Source organism: Musa acuminata, chromosome BXJ1-4 (assembly GCF_036884655.1).
Source record: "Musa acuminata AAA Group cultivar baxijiao chromosome BXJ1-4, Cavendish_Baxijiao_AAA, whole genome shotgun sequence".
Classification (NCBI taxonomy): domain Eukaryota; kingdom Viridiplantae; phylum Streptophyta; class Magnoliopsida; order Zingiberales; family Musaceae; genus Musa; species Musa acuminata.
The window spans coordinates 25,939,661-25,958,336 of NC_088330.1; the positions used below are offsets into that span (position 1 = coordinate 25,939,661).

General features: G+C 40.6%; 1 protein-coding gene across 1 annotated transcript; it reads right to left on the reverse strand.

Annotated features, from left to right (window-relative positions):
- Positions 1–16,268: 16,268 nt before the first annotated feature.
- Positions 16,269–17,928, reverse strand: LOC135651190 (probable methyltransferase At1g29790). The gene has a single exon (XM_065171083.1). It carries the CDS (start codon positions 17,875–17,877, stop codon positions 16,720–16,722), a length of 1,158 nt encoding a protein of 385 aa, XP_065027155.1. The 5' UTR covers positions 17,878–17,928; the 3' UTR covers positions 16,269–16,719.
- Between the last annotated feature and the right edge of the window lie 748 nt (positions 17,929–18,676).

Below are 18,676 nucleotides of genomic sequence, written 5' to 3' on the forward strand. Positions count from 1 at the left end.
GATTCCCTCTTATAAAAGGAAGATATTTTTATAAGGATTTGACTCATTTACATATCTTAATCCTTGCAAAAATGAAGTGTGCTTTAATATCTTATCAATTTGAACTTCACATATGGCTTTCCTCCTTCATGTAAAAAGATAACAAATAAAAAGGAAGAAGCAATAAAAGCTATCTCCATGTCATGTTTTCCTCGAGATATTTGCATAATTGGTATCCTATCACTCACTGTTGGAAAATGACATAAACCAACTTATGATATCGCACTTATATTTAAAATTTGCTTATATCGTTCTCCTTGTTGTTGATGACAAAGGGGGAGAAATATATAAATTGATACTATGAGTGCTATATTTGAAGAATATGAATAGATGTCATGAATGCCATATTATGATGAGATATCAAAAGCAGCATTCATATAAATAGGTGCTATGAATGTCATATCATGTTAAGATATCAAGAACTTGAATCATAATTTTACATGTTGATATCTTACCATTTGATGATAGTAAACTTGCATGATGATAACAAAAGATATTATGTTTTTCATGCAATGAGTTAAACTTACATCACAAACACTTGATTGTGGTACTTCTCATTTTTGTTGATGACATCACATGTTATGCATAAGTTTATGATGACATGTTGCTTGGATTTTTGAATCCAAGAAGTTTCTATCAATATGACATATTGATAGGGGGAGTTTGTTTAAACTCCGGGAGTTAAGGTTAACTCCGTCATCAAGTAGTTGTCATCATCAAAAAGGGGAAGATTGTTGAATCTCGTATTTTGATGATGAAACTACTTGATATATGTTTATGATTTAATCTGCGTTTTGAGTGACGCAGGGTGCTTCGATCAGGATGAGACAATTAAAGCAGGAACATCATGTTGTGCCGGAGGAACATGTTAGAAGATTGGACGTCGGGCCGGTGGATCGGTCGACGTATCGACAGAAGGCTTCGGGTCGTGGACTCGGGCATCGGGCCAAGAAGAGCGGGTATTGTGCCAAGGATATCGAAGTTGCGGAGTCAACTGGCCGATGGGCAATAGGCTGCAGGAAAGGACGATGCGCCGAAGAATCGGACGAAGCGTCGAGGGACCAATGACATGCCGGACAACTTGGTTAATTGCTTAGGATTAATTGTCTCGATCGAAGGTTTTGTTTTTGTGTGTGCAGGATTAACTACGATGAAAGTAAGACATGCAGCGGGAGTTGCGCCGGAGTCATGACAATGATCACGTTGGGAGTTCGAGAGCTCGACGGAAGTTCGGACAGTCGTCAGAGGTTCTACGGGAACAAATCTGAGAAGTCCAGAAGCTTGCCAAAGGAGCTCGTCGGAACTTGCCAAGTGGATCGTCGCAAGTCCAGGAGTTTGCCGGAAGTCCGCAGGAGGATCACCGAGGGTTCGTCGGATGATCGACGGAAGTTCGCCGGAAACTCGCCGGAAGAAGCGAGTGACGCACCGAAGCAAGCTGCAGAATATGTCTTAGGAAATAATCGTAGTTAGCACTTTGATTAAGTTATAAATGGGAGGTGATCCCATTAGCTTAATCCTGGGGCAATTGGGCCCCTGAAGAACTCAAATTGGGTCGAATGGTTCAACCCATTCGGACCCAGGTTGTTGTGGGAGGTGCAACCGCCCAGGCAGGGAGGTAGCACCGCCCAGGCTATGTCTCCTAGCGAAACTGGGCGGTGCAACTGCCCCAGCCAAGAGGTGGCACCGCCCCGGGCTCAGTCTCCGAGCGAGACTGGGCGGTGCAACCTCTTCTGTCAAGAGGTAGCACCGCTAGAGCTCAAGTTTCGAGTTCTGCCAGGCGGTGCAACCTCCCCAGTCAGACGGTGCAATCGCCTGAGCTCGGTCTTCGTGCTCTGGCAGAGAGGTGCAACCGCCCCTGACAGAGGTGGCACCGCCCAGAGGCTCAGTCTTCGAGCTCTGCCAGGCGGTGCAACCGCCCCAGTCAGGAAGTGCAACCGCCTGATCCCAGAATTCCGGGAATTGACAGATTTGAGCTCCAAATTTGAACTGGGTTGGGGCCTATAAATACCCCACCCATTCAGCACTGAAAGTACAGAACACACACTTGAAATCTTGCTGTCTTTCTGTGGTTCTTAGAGCTCAAAACTGCTAGTTCTCCTCTTTCTGTTCTTCAAAGTTTGAGGTGTAAAGAGAGGAGAGAAAACTTCTGTAAGGGTTGTCTCCTAAGCCCGTCAAAAGGAGTGAATCTATAAGAGGGTGGTTGGCCTTCGCCTATTGAAGGAAGGCCTTTAGTTGACGTCGGTGACCTCGTCGGTGGAGGAAGCCAAAAGTGGAGTAGGTCAAGATTGACCGAACCACTCTAAATCTCGGTTTGCATTTCCTTTGAGCATTTTACCTTCACTGCAAACTTCTCAATAGCTTACTGCCCTCTGCGATTTTACGAACGAGTTTCAAGATTCAGACGTAAATCTGCGTTTAGACGTAAATCTGCGTTTAGACGTAAATCTGCTTTTTCGTATGATCATCATATTGCAGATTGCGTTTACATTTTGAGCTTTACCATAACTGCACACTGCCTTTATACTCCTGCTTAAACTACATCTTATCTAATCAAGTGATTTACGAATCAGCATTTAGACGTAAATCAGTTTCTTCGTACGAACGTCGGATTTCAGTTTGCGCCGATATTCTGGTTTTCATCATAGCTGCAAACTGCCTGCATAGATTAACTTTAATATCATCTTGCTTAGAATCAGATTTTACACAGAAATTGTTTTTATCGTTTGAACGCAGCTTTCGATTTTAATCGCAGAATGTTTTCCGCTGCACTAATTCACCCCCCCCCCCTCTTAGTGCTCTCGATCCTAACAAAGGGGTGTAAGAAGGAGGTTGATCTTTGCCTATTAAAGAAAGATTGATAGTGGATGCCAATGGCCTCGACGGAAGAGGAATCGGCGAAGTGAATGTAGGTCACGACGACCGAACCACTCTAAAATCTGGTTTGCATTTTATTTTGAGCAATTTATCTTTACTGCAAACCTCCTTAATATCTTTATGCTTTCAATACATTTACGAATGTGTTTCAAGTTAAGATATTTACGAAATGGTTTTCGTCAGAAACATATTTAATCGCAATGAAGTTTTGAACCGACGTAGCTTTTACCACTGCACACTAATTCACCCCCCCCCCCCTTCTTAGTGCCGACTCGTTCCTAACAGTTGGTATAAGAGCCTCGTATTTCTAATTTGGTTTAACACCCAATAGAAATGGCTCATTTCGGCTTTCAAGAGGGACTCTCATTCGTCCTCCCTTTTTCGATGGGACGGATTACACTTATTGGAAAACTCGAATAGAGTTTTCTTGCTTTCATTGAATCCCGATTTATGGCACATAGTCAAATTTCGTTTTCGAATGTCTTCTCTTCCAATAAACCATTGGAATGATTTGGAGAAGAAGATATTTTCTCTAAATGCAAAGGCTATGAATGCCTTATTTTGCGCTTTAGATAAAATTAAGTTTAATCAGGTTTCTATGTGCGAAATGGCTTTTGACATATGACGCACTTTCGAAATCACACATGAAGGCACTAGTAAAGTTAAAAAATTTGAAAATCAACTTTTTAATGCATGATTTTGAATTTTTTCAAATGAAGCCGAGCGAAACCATTGTTGACATGTACACCCATTTTACGGATGTCGTCAATGGTTTAAAAGCTCTTGGTAAAAGTTTTTCGAATTTTGAACTTGTGAATAAAGTTTTACGCTCACTCTCTAAAACTTGGGATTCGAAAATAACTGCTAACAAGAATAAAAAATTTTGAATACTTTTTTAATTGAAGAACTTATCGGGTCTCTAATGACCTATGAAATGACATGCAATATACGTGAAGAACCCAAGAACAACCTTTCAAAGAATATGAAGGATTTGGTGCTTAGAATACAAGAAGACTACTCAAGCATAAGCTCAACTGATTGTCACGGACAAACATCTAAACAAGATGTTTGATGTAATGCTTATGTATGTCCGTGTCTTTTGACATGTTCATGCCTTGTACAGCATGTAGAGGGGCGGCCGAAGGCTTAATAGTCCCATTTTAGTTGGGTTGGTGGCCTCTTTAGGCTTGTAAATAAAGGTTGTGTCATATGGACACGTGCGAGAGATTTTCGGTCTGTAATGGATCATTTTACCCTTTGTTGTGCAACTGTTCAAAGCTTGTAAAGTATGTTTGTAATTTGCATTGTCTATGAAGTGTTTTTCGGAGATGTTTGCTTGTGGATCCCGATTGAGGCGTTCTCTCTAACCCGTTCTCTCTTTTGGTGGTCCTAAGGGACAATGGGAGGCTTCGGGGAGGCTGACATTTGCGGATGGACACGCAAGGGTGCCGCACGACTTAGGCAAAACCAGCTAAGTCCATGATAGATGGTATCAGAGCGGGACAAGCACTCATATAAACACTTAGCATGCAAACGTGGGGGACCTAGCAGGGCTGCGTTGAGGGCAGTCAGCACACGCATGACCGTTTAGGGGAAAACGGGCATGGAGATGTAGGGAAAAGGAGTCGCTCAGAGGAGCAGGCATCTGACATTGGCATTCAGAGGAATCACCAACCCTTCGCGCAAGAGGCACCATGAGAACAGGCAAGCTTGGAAGAATGTGGAGCGCACAAAGGTTGGGATGGCTGAGTTTGAGCTACGGCTCAACGTTGACAACTATACTTGATGGTGCTCAAGGCAAGCGAGGCGCTTGGTAAAGGATGAGACCATGTAAGGTGGAATGAGTTGCTCAACGACCAAAAGAGTTATGCAAAACTCACAGAGGTGAGGGGAATTGCTAACTCGAAGAATTTGGTACTCATGCATGGGCTTGTATGCGGACGATGGAATGTTTGTGGCCATCCCAAGGCGACCGAAACTCGGCGCCAGGGAGCATTGAAACTTTCTCTTCGGCATGTGAAGGATACGTCCGTAGGAGGCTGAAGTGTGCAACGAGTTCAGCATGTTGCTAGGCCTTGAGTGGTGCAGCGGGGGCTGTATTGACGTGGAGTCGCAATCTAGCAAGTGCGTTTGCAGGAGGCAGAACATGCACAGTTTGTTCAGCAGATCAGAGTAGTCCAAGGGGATGGTGGTCTCCGAAATGAAGGGAGATATTGCTCCAATGGGACAGTTATCCAGGAGGGATAAGTCCCGGCTCTCCAGAGGGAGAATCATGTGGGACCGACCTCACAAGTTGAGGAGGAGTACCTCAACAAACAACTCCACGAAGCTCAATGGACTTAGCAAGCAGCGAGGAGTCGTTGCATGATCTCGCTCGAGAGAATGCATTGGTGGATGCATTGCGAGATCAAGTGGGGGAGCGACCCAAAGCAACACAAATAAAGACACACTTGGAGTCGATATGGAGATCGGACTCAAGGGAGGGCTGACCTATGGAATGGTGAGCGCGAGGGCCACTATCAACTCAATGAAAAAACGAGGAGTGGAGCAACTTGGGTGTAACTTGGCGAAGTATCCAAGCCGCATGAAGGGAGCCAGCATAGAAGTTGGAACATGGAGCGGAGGCACAATGCTTTCCTTAGACAGAGGTCAAGGACATGAACTCTTGCAGAGGCAAGAGTAGAATCATGTTGTTCCATGGGTCCTTCATTCTGACGGAGCGGACTCATCTTGCATGGTGCCAATGACGAAGGGAGCTTCTGGGCACATGCACCTTATCTCGGAGGAGCATTTGATGGAGGAACTAAGGCAACTCAATTTGCGGAGGCGAAGTTGAGTTTAGAAGGCCTTAGCATAGGGCAAGAGGACGCAGAGGCGGGTACTCTTGAAGAATATGCCACAGTGTTGCCATTCGAGTTGCTATGAAGGAACCGGTGCACAGCGGAGATTATGCTGGTAGGGGCAGAGGCCCAGGATCCAGACAATGGTGCACAAATTACAGTGAAGTCGGTGGATTTCGGGAGCTACTAGGCGACGGACTGTCCTAGAGCGGTGCTTCATCTAGGTGTGACCCAAGAGTGGGTGGATGAAGGTCGATTGCCAAAGGAGAGAACAAAATCGAAGGTGGAAGAGACCTTGTGATGTATTGGCAGAGGCCACACATGGAGGGTTCACAATTCGAGTTTATTCCAAAAGGATCAGAATGCAATGGAGATGTCACCAGGAGGCGACATGGTGCAGCGGATCGTGGTGGAACAGTTCGTGGCAATGTGATACACATGATCTAGTCCCGTAAGGGATTAGATCATATAGAGGTATGATCGGGAGCTACTAGGAGCTCCACTTCGATGAACAACACGACGGCAAGAAGGGCTATGGATTCAAGGAGTGAAGGCTATGGTACCGCAGAGGCGGGTCTTCCATGCGTGCATCGAATTTTGCATCGGATGAAAACCTTGGTCATCAGCATATGGGGGCTGGGTTCCACCAAGGGAAAAGTTCGAATGCAAGTACCAGTGAGTCTCATGGGAGGGACTTGATCATGCAGAGGTATGATTGAAGCAGTTGGAGAGTTGGACTGCTCCAGAGCTCATATTCGCTTAAGGGAGCCCGACAAGTCAGAGGACAAGGTCGAGTAAGCGAACGTTGCTACCAAGGAAGCTAAGGAGAACAGAATCGGTGCAAACCCTACAATGTGATGGCAGAGGCCATGCATGGGAGTTGCAGTATGTCTTTCCATCGACCAAACAGACTGCTTGGAGAACACAAAGGTGTTGAAGCAGGGGGTCGAAAGGGGCGAGGAAGCGATGACGAGTCTAGAGGGACTTAGCTACCCAAAATCAAGCATCAGTTAGAATGAAGGTGGACTCAGAGGAGTGCCACGGAGACATATTTACTGATCGTGAAGAAAAGGGATGCAGATGCGAGGCGACGGATAGTAGGGCCATGGGCATGGCAGTGCCATGGTACTGCAAAGGCGGGACTTCCGTGAAAGTCATTGATCCCTTGCTCTCATGGAGGGAGAGTGCTTGGTCGTGAAAGGGGTCGAGAAGGTGGAGCGTGTAGAGGCAATCTCTAAGTACCGAGACAAGCCTGAAGGGCAGAGGTCGAGGAACTTCGTAAGACCGGTGTCAATGAGCTTCTCATCAAGATAGCCGAAAGTGAAGGACTTCGAGTCATGCAAGAGTGCATAACCAAGGAACGAAGCAGGCAGTACGTAGTGCTGTACCTTTGCTACTCAGTGAAGTAGGCAACAGGATTGATGGAGAAGACGGTACAATCCCAGAGGCGACCAAACCTATGAGAGAATTCTCCATGTTGGGGTGAAAACTTCTTGCATTCCAGAAGTTCGATGGCATTGAGAAGGTGAATCACAGTAACTAACTCAATGCAAGGAGTGTAAACACTTCAAGTGCTTCAGAAGTGTGAGCAAAGAGCAGGCGAAGGCCAGTAACCAGCTCGATGCATGGAGTACAACCTCGAGGAGGCGGGCGAAGTCAAGTAACCTTTGCCTTCTCAACTCTCAAGAGAATGGGCGAAACCGAGTACCCCAATTCTCTTATCTATCCAGCAGAGGAGCTCTGCATATGTTCAAAGACTCTTCGAAGATAATGGAAGATAATAGTTGTCAAATCCTCACCAATGGTGATCGGTGTTACTGAGAGTAGATTGTCTGCTTCATTTCCCAACGAAATGTCAATCAAAAGCGGAAGTGATGGGAACCTACTTGGATGTGACAACTAAGCGAAAGAAGAGTCAATAAGCAAATGTTGTGGAGGAAGGACCCAAAACTTCAGAAGTATGCGAGACGATGCTCGTTAAAGCTCCAACAAGCATCCACCCAGTTCAAGCAGCATGTGGAATTTGAGAGACTAGCGCAGTAAGGATGGTCTTTTCCTTCATCTGGGGGATCCGTAGGAATCAACAAAGATCAACACAACTCAGCCAACCCCACACCAGAGTCAGAGTCATTGGTGAGTTGAAGTAGCATGGCGGATCAAAGGTTTGACTACTCAAAAACAGCAGCGGAGAGCAACTGGGAGTCAAGAGGCACATTGTAGCTGGAGCAGAAGATTGAAGACTCAGCAAAAGCGAGGAGTTGCAGTATCGACAAAGGCTTCAACGAGGACGTCGAAGGAATAAGTGGGGGAGAATGTCACGGATAAACTTCTAAACAAGATGTTTGATGTAATGCTTATGTATGTCCGTGTTTTTTGACATGTTCATGCCTTGTACAACATGTAGAGGGGCGACCGAAGGCTTAATAGTCCCATTTTAGTTGGGTTGGTGGCCTCTTTAGGCTTGTAAATAAAGGTTGTGTCATATGGACACGTGCGAGAGATTTTCGATCTATAATGGATCATTTTACCCTTTTTTATGCAATTGTTCAGAGCTTGTAAAGTCTGTTTGTAATTTGCATTGTCTATGAAGTATTTTTCGGAGATGTTTGCTTATGGATCCCGATTGAGACGTTCTCTCTAACCCGTTCTCTCTTTTGGTGGTCCTAAGGGACAATGGGAGGCTTCGAGGAGGCTGACCTTTGCGGACGGACACGCAAGGGTGCCGCACGACTTAGGCAAAACCAGCTAAGTCCGTGACATGGTGAACTTGAACTGCTCATAAAATTTGTAAAGTTAATGAAATAAAAATTAAAGAACAAAAAGAATGCAACTACTTGATGAACTCAAAAAGAGGAAAGAACTTTGGGATGAATCGAGCTCCTCTGAAGACGAGGAGAAAATCAATAAAGGCGAGGTGGTAAACTACGCCTTAATGGCTTTCTACAATGAGGTAAACAACTCAAATGAAGCTCCTTTAATTTATTTCGAAATTACATAATGCTTTTAATGAGTTATTTTTAATTTAGTTTAATTATTTTTCTTGAATATTATATGTTTAATAATATAATGAAAATGCTAAAAAAATTAGGATCATGCTTATCATTCTAGTAATTTTGAAAATGATCATGAAAATTGCATGTCTTATGATAAATGAACAAAATATTAGAATTAAATCTAGTGATTAATTTCTTGTATAGTATAAACAATTATGTGTATTGGGATGATTTTGTATTGCTTTTTGAGTTTTGTTCGATGGCTTTCATATGAAAAATTTGAGCATATTTATATAAAATCAATCACATAAAAAGATAAATCAAATCTTTTGTCTAAAGAAACAATAATGTGTATCATATTGATTTCCGTATTGATTTTCGATTTTGATTAAAAATAATTTATGTCTAATGAAACCATGCTTGATGTCTTAATGAAAATGTTAAGAGGTTTGATATCATGCTTAATATGAAATTGTGCACACCTTGAAAACTTGAAACCATGTTTTGATATCATGCCCAAAGTAGTGATACATAATGATCATGCTTAATAAATTTATATTTCAAAATTATGCATAATGATTTTAGTGATTTATGGACTATCGATTTTTACCATAATGAAAGTGACTTTTTCTGTTTTAAAAATGATGCATATTTTGATTTAGCATAAATGAAAAAAGGCATACTTATATGAAATAATGTAAGTATCATGCTTGATGATTTTATATTTAAATTACGCATGATGATTTAAAGTAATGATGATTTTTGGGTAATTTATGGTTTATTGATCTTGATGATTTCTATTATGAGATTTACTCTTTCGATTTTAAACCATAATGTATTGTTTTCATACGAAAAACTTGAGCATACTTATATGAAACAAATCACATGAATTGAAACAACTAAAAAGAGAAAAGCATTTTTCTTGAAAATATCTTTTTCTCTATCTTATCGATTTTTCACTAAGAGATTAATAAAGTTGTTTATGCCATTTTGAATCTCTTGAAAGTAATTTTGATGGTTTGATGATTTGATGATTTGAATTTGAATGAGCTTTATCTTGATTTTTTAAAATTTATAACTTGAGATTTCTTATGCATGTATTAAGATATTATATTATTTGATCTCCTAAGAATTCTTTTCGTTATTTATTTAAGAGGATGTTTGTTAAAATGAATCATGGTTTCTCTTGATTTTTCATAATTATAACTTGAAAATTTTTTTTATAAATCAAGATTGTTTGCTATGATTCTTTCTTTTAGCTATTTGAGTTATCCAAAAAGAATCATAATATGTCTCTTGATATTCACAATTTGTCTTCATGATTTGTATATCTCATCACTAAAATTCTCTTGATATTTTTCATGTGATGATATGAAATTATGCATGAAATATTCATGAATTTATGCAAACAAATGAGAAGTTATGATCATGTATGATAGGATGTAATATAATTTGACAATTAGATACTATCATGATTTGAAATGCTATGATTTGTTGCCAAAATGATGTATCATGAATACGCGAATATCATGTATGATATACCCATGGTGATTGATTTATTTATGTCATGCATAAAGTAAGGATACCATATGTAAAGTTTTGAAATTGTGCATGTTGTAAATTGAAACCATAATAATGCATAAACATATTGAAATAATGATTGAAACATTAATGTAATTATGAATGATGATTTGATATTATGCATGCAATACTTCAACTTATGATAATGATGCATGCAATGATAAAATATTCATGATGAAAAATTATTTTGATATTCATAACTTGATTTTTTGATTATTCATCCTTTGTCATGATTTGAAAATTGTTGTAAAGGGAAAAAGAGATACAAAAGTATATTCTTCCTTTCTTTTTGACAATGACAAAGGGGAAGAAACATTGCTAGCTCAAGATGCAAAATTTGGAAACTTGCACATTGCAAAACAAGTAAACTTGCTAGCTTGCTCATCTCAAAAGAGAAACAAGAAGTGCTATCTTGCAAATCTCAACACGCACAAATGCAAACTTGCAAAATTTATAATTTTGCACATCATTAAAATTTATGATGATTTGGTGATTATGCATATTCTAAAATATTGTAAGATTCACTAGCTTGCATGATGTAGAACTTACTATCTTGAATATCACCAAGAAGTACTATTTTGCTTATCTCAAGAAGCAAAAAATGTTAACTTGCATATCTAGTAAATCTTATATTTCAAGAAGCAACAGTTGCTTTCTTGAATATCTCAAAATTGCTAGCTTGCATGTTTTAAAGTGTTATAAAATTTTGCTAGCTTGCACTTTGCAAACGAAGCAAAAATGGTACTTCTCAAAAGAGAAAAAAGAGCTTGCTATCTTGAACATCGCTATCTTGCATTTGCTTTCAAAATTTTTGCTAGCTTGTATGTTGTAAACTTGCTATCTTATTACCTTGCATATCTAAAACTTGATAGCTTGCATGATGTAACACTTGCTAAATTTTTTAGCTTACAAATTACATAATGATAAAACTTGATATTATGTTTTTCATGCAATGATTTGAACTTATATCTCAAACACTTGATGATTGAAACTTCTTCTTTTTGTTGATGATAAAGGGGGAGAAGTATGATCATATTATGCATGATGACGTGTTACAAATATTCATGATGAAATTTGTAATGACTTAAATTCAGCTTGAATTCAAGGTTCTATCAATATGACATATTGATAGGGGGAGTTTGGTTAAATTCCGGGAGTTAAGGTTAACTCCATCATTAATTAGTTGTCATCATCAAAAAGGGGGAGACTATTGAATTTCAAATTTTGATGATGAAACCAATTGATAGTGTTTATGATTTAATCTGTGTTTTAAATAACGCAAGGTGCTTCGATAAGAAGAAACATGAGAGACAACTAATAAGTCATGTTAGTCCCTCTATTAATTGCCTCATCGAGATAAGGTGTATGTGCCTCAAAACTCCCTTCGATTTCTGCACTATATAAGATAAGCTCGCTCTATCAAAATGAGGAGTGAAGGAACAGTATGATTTTGCTCTTGTCTTTACAAGAGTTCATGTCCTTGACTTCTATCTAATGAATGATTTGCGTCTTTGCTTTATGTTCCGTCTTCTATGTTGAATCTCTTTATATAGCTTGGGTACTTCACTAAGTTTCATCCTAGTTACTTTACTCTTTAGTTTGCATCGAGTTGATAATGGCGTTTGTGCTCAAAATTCCACGGGTTAGCCCTTCGTTGAGCCTAATCTCTATATTAGCTCTAAATTTGCATTCATTTGGTTGCTCTCCCACTTGATCTCACAATGTGTTCACTAATATATCACCTCATATAAGATCATGTGATGACTTATTGCTACTCACTTGGTCCACTGAGCTACATGCAACTTCTGTCTTGATCTCCCTTCCTCAACATATGTGGTCCATTGCACATAGTTCTCTCTTTGGAGAACTAGGACTTATCCCTCTTGGATATATATCATATTAGAGTAATTTTACTCATTGCATCACTCCCTCTAGAAGTTTCAGAGATCACCATCTCCTTGGCCTACTCTACCTTGCTAAGCAAATTGTGCACTGTTTCACTATCGCGAATGCACTTATTAGATTGTGACTCTTTGCTAATACAACCCTTGCTACGCCCTTAAAAGCAATAATATGCTGAACCTGCCATACTTTTCAACCTCCTATGAATGTATCATTTCTATGCCAAAAAGAAAATTTTCATGCTCCATGACACTAAATCTCGGTCATCTTAGGATAACCACAAATAATCCATTGTTTGCATATAAGCCCTTGCATAAGTATTAAATTCTTTGAGCTAGTAATTCTCCTCGCCTCCGCAAGCTTACAAGCTTTGCACATACTCTTTCGATCATTGAGCAACCCATCTCTCCTTGCATAGTCTTGTCCTTTGCCAAGCACCCCAGCTTATCTTGAATATTGTAAAGTTTGATTGTCAACTTCAAGCCACAACTCAAACTTAGCCATCATAATATTTATGCACTATATGTTCTTTTCAATTCGCTTGTCCTTATGGTGTCTCTCGCATAAAGAATTGGTCATTCCTCTAAATGTCAATATTGGATGTCTACTTCTCTAAGTGACTCCTTTCCTTATGTCTCTATGCTCATTTCCCCTTATCGAACTCATATGTTGGCTACCTTCAATGCAGCCTTGCTAGATCTTTCATGTTTGCATACTAAGTATTTTTAAGTATGCTTAACCTACTTTAATACCATTTATCATAGATTTAACTAGATTTGTTTCAGTTGTGCGATACTCTTGCTTGTCTATCTGTTAAAAGTTAGCCTCCTTCTAACCTCTTAGGGTCCTCCAATGATCTATAAAGAGAAGACGGGTTAGAAGAAATATTATATGCGAGATCCCACAAGTAGATATTTAGTAAATAATTGATAGGTAATGTAAATTACAATCATAAGCTTTGTAAACTTTCAATAGTTATATAAAAATTTTTTTAAGGAGGTCTATCACACCCAAAAGTCTTCATAAGTATCCATATGATACTATTGCAGAACAAAACAACCAACCAACCCTAGATAATATCCCAAAGGTTTATCTAGTTATATGTCACCCAGATAGCTTTACGGTGTTGTGCTAAAAAACATATAAAATGATTATCTTAATGGCTTATTTTGGGACAAGTTTACCTCTACACAATGATTGCACATGACCTGCGTGTATAAAACTAAAATAACCACAAAAACTAATCAAATTGGGTTGTCAAGCCTACTACAAGCTCTTTACATGTTGTGTAAAACATGAGCACAACCAAAATACATGGACACATAAAAATATTACATTGAACATATTATGTATAGACTTGTCTGTGACACTATAGCAGTAAGTTTCATTCATGGTGCAAAAAAATGAATAGTGATATTCATGGTTTTCAAGATACAAACGATTATGAGAAAAAAAAAATCTTGCTAGTAGTAAGACATTGAGATGAATATCTCTCTTTGGAATCGATTAGCGTCGTTGATTCGGTTCCAAGCATTCAAGATGTATTAGCATGTTCATTAGAATTAGAGGTTAGACTATGATTTGATTCAATCTTCATATGAATGATTCAATTTCTTTTCGCGAGGCACAAAAGTAGATAAAATACTAACTAAGAGATTATTGGGATTGATAAATATTTTAAGATTCGTGAAGCCTAGTGTCCTAAGAGGATAAGCAATCTTAGTAGGATGACTCCTCAGTGATTAAAGAAAACCTTGTCTATTAAGGACTTGGTTATTCTATAAATATTTCATAAGGATTTCTTTATAGGGTATTTAGAGATAATGCTATCTAAAGTTTCTAGAAAGAGCAAGAGAAAAGATATAAATTCTTCAAGATTTATTTGAGAGAGAGTGTATAAAAAAAATTATGTTTAAGTAGGGATAACTCAAAATAGTTGTAAATAAATTAGTTGTTCTAGATATAAGTAAGAATTTATTGGATTCTTTTGATATATTCTTTAATTATTGATCTATATGATTCTCTTTTTATTTTTTTATTTTTCTATGATTATATTTTTATTTTTAAAAAAATTTCTCCTATCTAACTTTTGAGCAATGTATGATCATAAACAGATGGTATTGTAATTAAAAAGAATATATTTATTTCACAAAGTAGATTACGCTTCAGAGTTGTGATTTGATTGAAGTATCTCGATGAGAGCGTATTCATCCTAATAATGTTTACAATTTTGTTCCTTAGAAAGCTTCTAAACCCACGGGAATAGAAACTGGTGCCCCTGGTTCTCATGGGTCAAAGGGAGAGGTCTTAGATCACTACCTTTATATCGCCCCAAAAAAAACACAAATTAAGGATCTCAGAGTTACTTGGAACATTTAATTGCCTGAACAATTCGAGCATGAACATTTAATTGACCGAACAATTCGAGCATTCTCGACATACAGATCAATGAAATGCTTCAAACAATGCCTAGATTGTCGTTGGATATCAAAAATGGTTCATGATGGGCATTGTTAGAAAAAAATATTGTTGATTATAATATTGTTCGTACAACATAAAGATCATAATATTGTTCCTTCCTTTGATTATAATAGGAGATGGGCATTGTTAGAAAAAAATATTGTTCGTACAACATAACCTATACAAAGAGTCGTCTGAAAGGGAATATAATTTTTTTAGACTTCTTATTTGCATAAAGATCAAGATCAGAAGGAACTTTCTAAGTTGATCCCTCTTACGCTTAAGTAAGTACCGAGGTCTACCACCTCTAATCTCGAGTTAAAAGTATGTTTTTATATTGATCTTGAGGAAATATCTCATAAAGATTTCATACGGGAGACAATTCATAACTAACCCGAGTTGCCTATTGGACTTCTAAGAATATTCCTACGAATATTTTATAGAAATGATAGTTCATACCCAACTCGAGATGTCCCTAGACTTTCGAGAATATTCATTAAAATATTGATAATTCGTAACCGACCCGAGCTACCTCTTGAACTTTCAGAAATTTTCTTGTGAATATTTCATAGAGGAGGCATATTAATAACTGATCTGAGCTATCTTTTGAACTTTTATTTATATGGACAAGAGGGTGTAGAGTTGCATGGGCCTTTATCTTTCTATGAGCCTTACGTGACGTTGACGTAACGAATGATGATTAACTTATTATATATTTTCTATGAAACATAATTTAGTATTTGTAATCAAGATCAGAACAAGCTAGTGGTCTTTTTGTCTATGCTTCCACTTGGGGGCAATCCTATCCGTTATTCATAACTGTAAGGCTTTTTTTTTTGGTCAACATCACAGAGAATGTGACTCAATTAACGTCATTAAACTTCAAAAGAATGACACTTTTTGTACGCAAGTGTTATTAATCTTCTGTTTATATGGCAGATGTAATTTTACCAAAGATTGATTTTTGATCTAATGGTGGACTTACCACATGGCAGATGCAACACTAACCCACACACACACAGCTAGCTCTCTCAAGGAAAAGGACTCTCCAGAAACAAAAGCTATGCCATCGTTGTCAAGCGCTTTAGTATAGCGATAAGAAGGAAATGAGTGGGTGATGAGCAATGTCGTCTCCCCACCCCTTCACTGCTTCTCCCTTGACTATGGCTACAAACTAAACTAAAATGGCTGAACGGCACCGTAGAGGACGAAACTAACAAAAACGTTGAGATTTATATCAGCCAAGTAATTGACATCAAAAGGTAACAGCCAGTTTATATCGATTTATGCCATACGACATCAATATAACAAAACGATATTTGAAGATATAATTCATCACTTTGCATATGGTTGGAACGGAAAAAATGTGTATAACCGATCAGTATGTTAAACCATGTTAGCATGACCTCAATAAGCATACTTGATTTGATCACATTTGTATTAAGTACTTTTCTATCTTATATTCCCCGGAAAATCAGTCAACTACGTCCATCATTACCGAAGAGCTAAAAAGTGGATCGCCTTCACTGACGGCCATTAGAAAAGATACCATTGTTGTCCAGCTTGATGACCTCAAAAGTATAAAAGGTAATAATGCATAAGATGAGAGGGCAGCTGCCAAGCCACCATGATACAATGAACTAATCAATATGGATCCCTGAACTACAACCCTTAACATGTCAGAAACAAGCAAAATACAAATTATAAATGATCGAAACAACATTTCATGGGGAATTATGGTTTCATGTAACGTTATTTCCAAACTCGAGCTATAAATCTCTCACCCCTCGGTAGGTAGGTAGCTCCCCGCTGGCAAGCATGCAGCGGTCCCGTGACCTCCGAGTGATTTTATTCCTACCACCTCCTCCTTGAGCAACTAACTCGTTAAGCACTCCACTGCTTGTGATGTTCGTATTCACATTGGCCCTTCACAGATCCAAGACTTACTACTAATAATAATACTTATTTCGATCGGGTGATGCTTTCGTTTGAGCAATAACTAATAAAGGGGAAAAAAGAGATATCCTGGCCTAGCTGGAAGAAGCTTTGACAGCAGTAGAGGCGGCAAGCAGTGGCTTCTGGAGGAGGGCGGTGAGGTACACCTCCCCGTTCTTGAGGCCGCCGGCATCGGTCTTGTTCGCCACCGTCCACTTGATTCGGCGGTAGCCCAGGTGCCCGATCATGGGTACGTAGACGGCGTCAAGGTCGCCGGCGCGGCAGAAGAAGTGGTCTATCCACAGCAGCCCGCCCGGGCGCAGCACCCGGTCCGCGTCGTACAGCAGGAATTCCAGTGCCGGCCCGGGGATCCACCTGTTCACGGCGTGCCCCGTCCGGACCAGATCCAGCACCCCATCCTGGACAGGGAATCGCTGCTGGAGCGGTGCGTGCAGCGGCACCACACCCCGGAGCGCCGCCGCCTCGCTGTAGGGCGCCCCCAGGTCCAGGGTGGTTGTCAGCACCGTGGCGTTGGCCATCCGCCGGAGCTGCACCGCGAGGGTCCCCGTGCCGCCTCCGACGTCTAGGCCCAGGCGGATCGGAGCGGCGCCAGCGGATCTGGCGAGGTTGAGGAGTTGGGTGAGGGGAAGGTCGAGGACGGACCGGGCGGAGAGGAAGCGGGTAGCCTCGATCTTCGGATCGAAACCGAGGGCGGGAGGGAGACAGGAGAAGGAGCGGCAGGCGGCAGAGAGCGGCCAGAGGACGGCGGCGTCGGGGAGGACAGCGTGAAAGGGGTCGGAGGGGAGGGACGCAGGGACCTTAGGTGCCGTGGGGGAGAAGCAGCGGCGGCGGGGGAGGGGATGGCAGCCACGGAGGATGAGGGCCTCGGCTACGGCGCCGGCGTCGTCGCGGGGGCAGGCGGCGAAGGGCGTGTAGTTCATGTAACGGTGGAGGAGGTCTGGGTGGTCGGAGCAGGAGGAGGCGATGGGGCCAATGCGGGAGTAGAGGAGGAGCTCCGGTGGCGGCGCAGAGGCGGCGGCTGATGAGGAGGAAGAGGATGAGCGGAGGCGGGTGAGGTGGGAGATGGTGGCACGGATAGTGTGGAGCTGGTGGAGGAGGTGGTCGGGGACGTCGGCGGGAGTCGTAGAGGAGGGGGTGGGGCTCCGCGTTGAGGAGAGGTGGTAAAGGGAGAGGATGTTGGTGGCGACCATTGCGAGCAAGAGGAGGAGATTGAGACCCATCCCGATCCCCATTGTCTCAATCACCGCGTCAGCCGTCTCCGGACCGAGCTATTTTATTCCAGTCGAGCTAAACACTGAAGAGTGTCTGTTGTGCGTGCGGGGTTCGACACCGTCATTGAAGTGCCCTCACGCGCATGCTGTGTGGGTTCCGTTGGTCCAACCACATCAGCCTGGATACAATTTGGGCCTGATTCGGTCCGTGCGGGCTGGTATTTCGTTTCTGTATGGTTTGGTATTGAGCTTTGCGGACTCCGAGATCGTCAAACAACTGTATGATGACATTGTCTCAGCGGTTTCTCCGACTGCTCTCGTGGCACATCGCTGATAGCCGATCTGACTTAAACAGGTTGCCGAATTTAATTGTGATGCCACATTTATTCCTCGTGGCTTTTTAATCTTAATCTTTTTATTAGTTCTCAGTTCAATTGTGTGATATATTTAGGGTAATTTATCAAATAATATTTTAACTATTCATTTTTATCTTTTTTTACTATTTATTTTTATCGATAATATCTTTATTTTTATAAATATTAATTTTATTCTTATTTTTAAAATTTTTTGAATCAATTTAAACTAATAAATTAATTTAGATTAATGAATGGATTTTGACCAATAAATCGGTTTGAATCAACCCTCCTCTTTCTATTCTATCTTCGCCTTTGTCTTATCCTCTCAATCTACTTTCATTGTCTTTCACTCTACCTTCACATTCTTCTCATCCTCTTGCAACCTTCTTTTCTTCCTTCCTCTTAGTTTCATCCTCTTATTCCTCCTCATCTCACTCCGTCTCACTCTATTTTTGCCTCCTACT

What these genes read in the sequence shown, in the direction of transcription:
- LOC135651190 (XM_065171083.1), bottom strand. Translation starts at nt 17,877, where the DNA reads ATGGGGATCGGGATGGGTCTCAATCTCCTCCTCTTGCTCGCAATGGTC.